The sequence below is a fragment of the Solanum tuberosum genome, unplaced genomic scaffold (genome assembly GCF_000226075.1).
Source record: "Solanum tuberosum cultivar DM 1-3 516 R44 unplaced genomic scaffold, SolTub_3.0 scf00093, whole genome shotgun sequence".
In the NCBI taxonomy this organism is placed as follows: Eukaryota; Viridiplantae; Streptophyta; class Magnoliopsida; order Solanales; family Solanaceae; genus Solanum; species Solanum tuberosum.
This window is the reverse complement of record NW_006239018.1, coordinates 1,076,248-1,083,435: the sequence shown is the minus strand read 5'-3', so window position 1 is coordinate 1,083,435 and position 7,188 is coordinate 1,076,248. Positions and strand designations below refer to the sequence as shown.

The 7,188-nt window shown below is 37.6% G+C and overlaps 1 protein-coding gene across 1 annotated transcript in view; it reads left to right on the top strand.

Annotated features, from left to right (window-relative positions):
• Positions 1 to 3,550, top strand: part of LOC102584069 (heat stress transcription factor A-1) — a 5,451-nt gene extending 1,901 nt beyond the window's left edge. Inside the window, exons 2-3 of the mRNA XM_006347523.2 lie at positions 739 to 2,027; positions 3,021 to 3,550. Coding sequence (XP_006347585.1) covers positions 739 to 1,989 — 1,251 coding nt within the window. The 3' untranslated portion in view covers positions 1,990 to 2,027; positions 3,021 to 3,550. The remainder of the gene's footprint in view (positions 1 to 738; positions 2,028 to 3,020) is intronic.
• The last annotated feature ends 3,638 nt before the right edge of the window (positions 3,551 to 7,188 follow it).

Here is a 7,188-nt window from a genome sequence, read left to right as displayed (position 1 = left end):
CCCTCACCTCCACATCCATCACTCGCTAATCTCTCTCACCTCGCCACACATTGTCCCCTTATTTGTCTTCTTTATTTGTACCCTGTGAAGTGGCTTAGTAAATGTACCAAAGGTAGTTTTATGTAATAGGTAGGTAGAATTGTTTTAGATCAAATCACAGATTATTCTATGCTTTTGAGCCAAGGCATTTTGTCACAAAATTTAGTACTGCTTTATTTATGTACATACCGAATCGCCAACATAGTTGATGGAATGTGATCCTGCAGTTAAGATGCTCAGGAGTTCCTTAGACCGTTGCTAGGAGATATTGCATAACATGGGTCTTTAGAGTCCAATTGAGTGGACTTCACTACTTTCCAGCTAGAGGTCAGGCTAGACAGTGGTGGAGAGCTTATGCAGAAGCAAGCCAGCAGGTTCACTTCCTCCCAATTGAGCACAATTTGGCATCTCTTCCCACGTTTATATTTATCCACCAAACAACCAGGCAAAGTTATTTATTTTCATATGCCTATTAACCATCCAGTTTAAATTTTTGTAAGTAATAGAGCTTGTCAAATTCTTTTTGAGTAATAGATGGATTTCAGGGATTTGTTTGTGACCGGGGAGTTATGTTTCTTCAGAGTGTAGTTCTGCCATTGTGGTGTATTCTGCCTTTCTTTAATATGATATGGAGTCTCTTTGTACCCGCGGGGAAACTGTAATTCTTTTTATAGTTTGCTTTTCCCCTTCATCAATCAGGGTTTCAGGAAGGTTGATCCAGACCGCTGGGAATTTGCAAACGAGGGATTTCTTAGAGGCTACAAACACCTATTGAAGAGTATAAGCAGGCGAAAACCCCCTCAGGTGCAGGGCCATCAACAAACCACCTCCAAAGTACCAAATGCATCTGTTGCATCCTGTGTGGAAGTTGGGAAGTTTGGAATAGAGGAAGAGGTGGAAAGGCTTAAAAGAGATAAGGATGTCCTTATGCAGGAGCTGGTTAAGTTGAGACAGCAGCAGCAGGAGACGGATCACCAATTGGTGACTGTTGGGCAGCGCGTTCAATTAATGGAGAACAGGCAACAACAAATGATGTCGTTCCTTGCCAAGGCCATGCAGAGCCCTGGCTTTGTAGCCCAATTAGTACATCAACAGAATGGCAATAACAGGCATATTACTGGGCTTAATAAGAAAAGGAGACTTCCTGAACAGTCTGAAGAAAATGTTGCGTGCAATCCTGTCAATGCTTTGCAAGATGGACAGGTAGTCAGGTATCAACCTTCAATGACCGAGGCTGCAAAAGTGTTGCAGCAGCAGATTCTGAAAATAAATGCATCTGGGAGGCTGGACAACCGATTAAACACAAATGACTGTTTGACTAATAATCCCCTCCCGCCTCAAAATTCTCTAGACAGTAGCGGTGCATCCAGTTGTATTTCCAGTGTTACCCTCTCAGAAGTAATGTCAACTTCTTCACAGCCTAATCTAATGTCAGATTCAGGATTTCCATTCAACTCTTGTTCATCCATCATATCTGAGACCCAATCATCCACTACTGTGGTTCCTGGGGAGGCCAACATTCCCGTATTACCTGAAGCTGATGCATTGAACTCTCAGGCAGTCCATGATTTGCCTGAATTTTCTCATATTCTTGGAGTAACTGACCTTGACCTTAATATGTCTGAGACTGGAAATGTGCCAGATATTGACACAGCGCAAGGTATTTTGGATGGTTTAACAACAATTGTCTCTGATGAATTTTCAGCAAACACAGATGGTGATGTTTTGCTGGATGACATGCCTAAGCTTCCAGCGATTAATGATATTTTCTGGGACCAGATTCTCTCTGCAACCCCTGCAAGCCCTCTCACTGGGGATACGGATGAGATTGGTTCCCTAGTCGTGGAAGAGGATTTCCTAGGAGTTCAGGAGAGTGATTGGGATAAACTAAAGCATATGCATCATCTTACTGAACAGATGGGGCTACTTTCATCAGTTGCCCAGATTTGATGATTTCATGTTTTTTTTAAACGCTTGCAATGATGCAGGTAAAATCTCCATCCTCCATTATGAGCTTATTGCTAGCTTATCAGATTACAAATCCTGCAAAACTCATGCTATTTGGGTTGTTTTTTTCTCATCATTTTCCATACAAATAGTGTCGTTTAGGACCAAAGGTTTCACCATCTATCATGTCGGACCTATTGGGTGTGTGTGATTTGGCTTAAGGAATTTCACTTTCAATGTACCTATGTGCGTGGTTGTGCATTTTGTCAACACCATGGTGATATCTTGAAATTATCTTCTTGACATAATTCTTGGTTCCCTTTCAATGTTTAGATATATGTCATGTGATTTGTTAACAGTATGTTGGTATCTTGAGAATCTCTTTTTGATATAATTCTTGTCGCATTGCGGGGTCTGAAATAATTTGTTGATAGGATGCCTCCATATGCTGCATTCACTGGGTGTATCACAAACATCATGAGGTTGCATCAAGTGTCAGTGCTGTGTTTTTTTTTATTTCCTTTTGTGCCTTCTTTTTTTTTTTTTTTTTGATAACCGAAGAATCCGTCTGTGACCCGCCCTTTGGACCAATCACAGCCTTCTAAACTCGGTGGATAAGGGGCCCGCCCCTCTATCCTTCTCCACTTAATACCGGGCTTCGCTTTCCTTTTGTGCCTTCTTTTTTTTTTTTTTGATAACCGAAAAATCCGTCTGTGACCCGCCCTTTGGACCAATCACAGCCTTCTAAACTCGGTGGATAATGGGCCCGCCCCTCTATCCTTCTCCACTTAATACCGGGCTTCGCTTTCCTTTTGTGCCTTCTTTTTTTTTTTTTTTTTGATAACCGAAAATCCGTCTGTGACCCGCCCTTTGGACCAATCACAGCCTTCTAAACTCGGTGGATAAGGGGCCCGCCCCTCTATCCTTCTCCACTTAAATACCGGGCTTCGCTTTCCTTTTGTGCCTTCTGTTACAACATTTATTGTTTACTCGTATATTTTGCTCTCTGCATCATTTTTTATTTTTTTTTGTAGGGTGTTCTGCGTTAGTGATACCACCTTGAGCACAACTGCTGAAGTGTGGTGAACTTCTAGAGGGTGTAAAGCAATGAACTTCTCCCCATGTGGTAATATTTTTTTGTCAGGTGGATGCTCTGAACTGGTGCGCATTAACAATCTTGTCTTGAAAGACTTTCTTCACTACTAATAATGATGTTCTGTGTAGTTAAAAAGGGGATCCCCAAAAGACTAGTTTGGTGTATTTTATTCCGGCTTTTTGTATGTACATTTATCTGGCACAATGGGTTAGTTAAAAAAGAACACTAAAATGTTCTTTACTTATTAAGAAATTGAAATAGGGATGCAAAGAAGTTGCTGCAGAGGATCTGTATGTACCTTTTATTGTTTACATAATGATGATTTCAACGAAGATGCAAGCAGGATGAATGAACGTCTTGTTTTTTGTCCAAATGTATTGTATGTTTTTGTTCTATTCCGAGACTTGTATTCAATGCAGCAGTTGTTTAAAGCACCTTCTCCACCATATTATGATATCTTTTTCCCTATCTATATTTTTTTTTTGTTGGGTTAATGTTGATTGCTCTCTGAACCTCTTGAGTGGATGAAAATGGGTCTTGGAGGTTCATTTTATTAATCCCTTCTTTTAAAACCGTGTCTTTTTCCCTTTTGGGCGTCCGGATGTTGAACTGATGGTTGTTATCAAGTTTAGCTGAGTTACTGTGGCACTGATCAAGTCTTTGCTAAGGTAGGAAACTGTTTTGTTTGGTGTTGAATGTCTCTACGAATCCACAATATGTGATAGGCTTATATTTACTCGTGTTAACAGAATCCCCCATCAACTAATATGGTGATTGAGATGTGTCTGAAAGAACAAGTTCAATGTCATATAGATTTTGTATAACGCCAATTATTCAATTATTTTGAAGGGCGGCTTAGTAGGTGTTTGGCCATGTGATATCATATCACGATATGAAATCGTGACATGGAATCGGTGTTTGGACATGTGATTTCATATCATGAGATGGAGTATCATATTCTCCTCAAATCATGATATGAGATTTTTTAAATACAAAAGTTGACCCACAAGTTTATATTTTGTTAAAACAATCCCACATTATATTCACTAATTATTTATTTCACATGTAAATAAAATTAATAATCACATCATTACTCTTTAAAATTTATTATTTTCACGAACATAAAATTTATTATTGTTTTCAATTTGGTGAATATAAATGATAAAGTAACAATTGATTTGGTGGATATAAATACAAACGGAGGGAGTAATACTTTTTTGATTTTTCATAATAAAATGCTTAAAGCAATGTAATATGAAATGGACAAAATTGGTGATGCATGTTTGATAATCACTGCTTCCAATATGTTTGATTTTAGCACGAAATTAATGCACTGAAAATGTGTAATTGCACACAAATAAAGCAAGGCATGAACCATATGATATTGACACACAAGTGAAAATTGAGTGAATTTAGGACTTAAATGTTGATTGGAGAGCTTTTAAATTTATTTGTCTAAAGAGTGAACTTTAATGAAGTAACAACAAAAAAACAATTTCAATAATAGGATTGGAGCAAAGAGGGAAGTTGAGAGGTAGAGAAGAGAAGCTTGGAATAGCTTGATTGATTGAATTGAGATGGAAATTTTTGAAATAGCGATAGAATTGTTGAGATCGAAATAATAAGGTGTCACGCAGAAATTAATATTTACAAATTTTAGTATTGATAAATCAAATCATAAAGAAAATTATATAAAACGAGTATAATTTGATCAAATTGATTTAGGAAAGGGATACATGCAGAAGGGTTATTTTCCATTGTAAAAATCTTTTGTACTAAGATTTTATTTTTTTAAATCAAAACACAATTGTGTAGAATCCAAATAAGATAGAAAATTCACAACAAATTCTAGCAAGAAGAAGTAGATAAATAATGGGAAAATGGGCTTATTTCAGCTCAACTTCCTTCACATGAAAGAATCCAAATATCTATATCAAAACCTAAAGATAGTTTAGTAAAATATTTTTTTAATAGAAGTATAAAAAAGGTATCCTAACAAGTAAGAAGGAATACTTATTGGTTAAGATAGATACAACATTTACATCACCTTCCTATTGATGTACTCAATAGATTAACACTTAAGCTTTTTATTTGAACAAACACAAAACTATATACTAAAATATGCATAATTATATAGAAATGTTATTTGACTCCAATTCATTACTTTATTAACTATTTGTTCTCACCGATTCCTTTATTCTAGTTGGATCAAGATGATCATATTCTGTAATGACCCGTTAGGTCATTTTGAAAACTAGTCATCGCTCTAACATAAAAGATCCTTTTTGTAAATTTTTAATGAGAATTTTGAATTACTCATTTAACTATGGTTATTTTATTGATAAGAATTCTTTAATAATTAATATAATTAGTAATTAATGGGCCAAGAATATAATTTTATTAATATCATATACCCATTTGGCCCATGTATGAGAATGAATTAAAGTAGAATGGGGTTTAGTTTTTATTAACTACAAAGAAAAGAAAAATATGTATGACAGAGGCAGAGGGCATAATTCGGCGCCACAAGGAAAGCATTCTCGCTCCAGGTAAAACAAGAATTCGCCTAACTAATCTTCATCTCTAATTCGTATGTACTAGTTTTAGGAGTCAGAGTTTAATTAATTATTAAATTGATAGGTTGGAAGAGTAGAATATTTACAGAATGTTGGAGATATTGTAATGTAAATTATTTTTGATTGGGTGTATTTATTTATGGCAGTGAATTGATGTTTCATGATGAGTAATGATGAGGAAATTAATGATGAGATAATAATGAGTGGAATAGAAAAGTTGTAGCTAGCTTAGGTTCTGTGTATTATCTTCCGTAACAAGTTGGTTTCTATGCTTAGTTTTGGTTAGCATATTGTGATCAAGGTTTTAATATATTGAGATACCTAATTAAATATTAGGTGTATTGTAGCATGTGGATATCAGTAAAATTATGCTATTTGAGGGAATCAAAACTTAACCCTAGACTTGAAACTTGGAAAGTATGATAATTGAAATATTAATTGACATCAAGATTTACGAACTTGATTATAAATTTGGGTGAATTTTGGTTCAAGGCTAAACACATAGTAATGTGGGTGTTGTTAGTTTCAAAATCTTATTGTGGTAATTTGTTTGGATAGATTGTATTGATTTGGAGCCCAACGAAAGGGAAGACTCAAGTCCCGGAGTGATTGTCCGACTATTTGAGGCAAGTGGATTTCTAAACCCTTGTTAAGTGTATGGAATTCATGTATTTCCTTGTAATATGTGTTTAGGGTAATGAGGCTTGGTGATGGGTTGACTTGTCCACATTGATTAATTCTAATGATGAAAAAGGGATAATAAAAGGCAATGTGATCAATTGTTTGTGTGATGTGTTGAGAATTGTTTGAAAGGCTTGTTGAATCATTGTTGATGTTGTATCCTGATTGTGTTGTTGTGAATTGTGCAATGTTATGAAAATGGTCATCTCCTCATTATTTGTGTGAACATGTCATTTGCATTGTTCTGAGACATGGTTCTGACAAGTGTTATGTGCATTGAGAAAGAATAAGAAAATAAAGAGGATGTACCATTTCGAGGGACGTATCGCGCGCCGCGATGGATACTATATTTCGAGGGACGTGTCGCGCGCCGCGACGGATACTATATTTCGAGGGACGTATCGCGCGCCGCGATGGATACTATATTTCGAGGGACGTGTCGCGCGCCGCGACGGATACTATATTTCGAGGGACGTATCGCGCGCCGCGATGGATACTATATTTCGAGGGACGTGTCGCGCGCCGCGACGGATACTATATTTCGAGGGACGTATCGCGCGCCGCGATGGATACTATATTTCGAGGGACGTGTCGCGCGCCGCGACGGATACTATATTTCGAGGGACGTATCGCGCGCCGCGATGGATACTATATTTCGAGGGACGTGTCGCGCGCCGCGACGGATACTATATTTCGAGGGACGTATCGCGCGCCGCGATGGATACTATATTTCGAGGGACGTGTCGCGCGCCGCGACGGATACTATATTTCGAGGGACGTATCGCGCGCCGCGATGGATACTATATTTCGAGGGACGTGTCGCGCGCCGCGACGGATACTATATTTCGA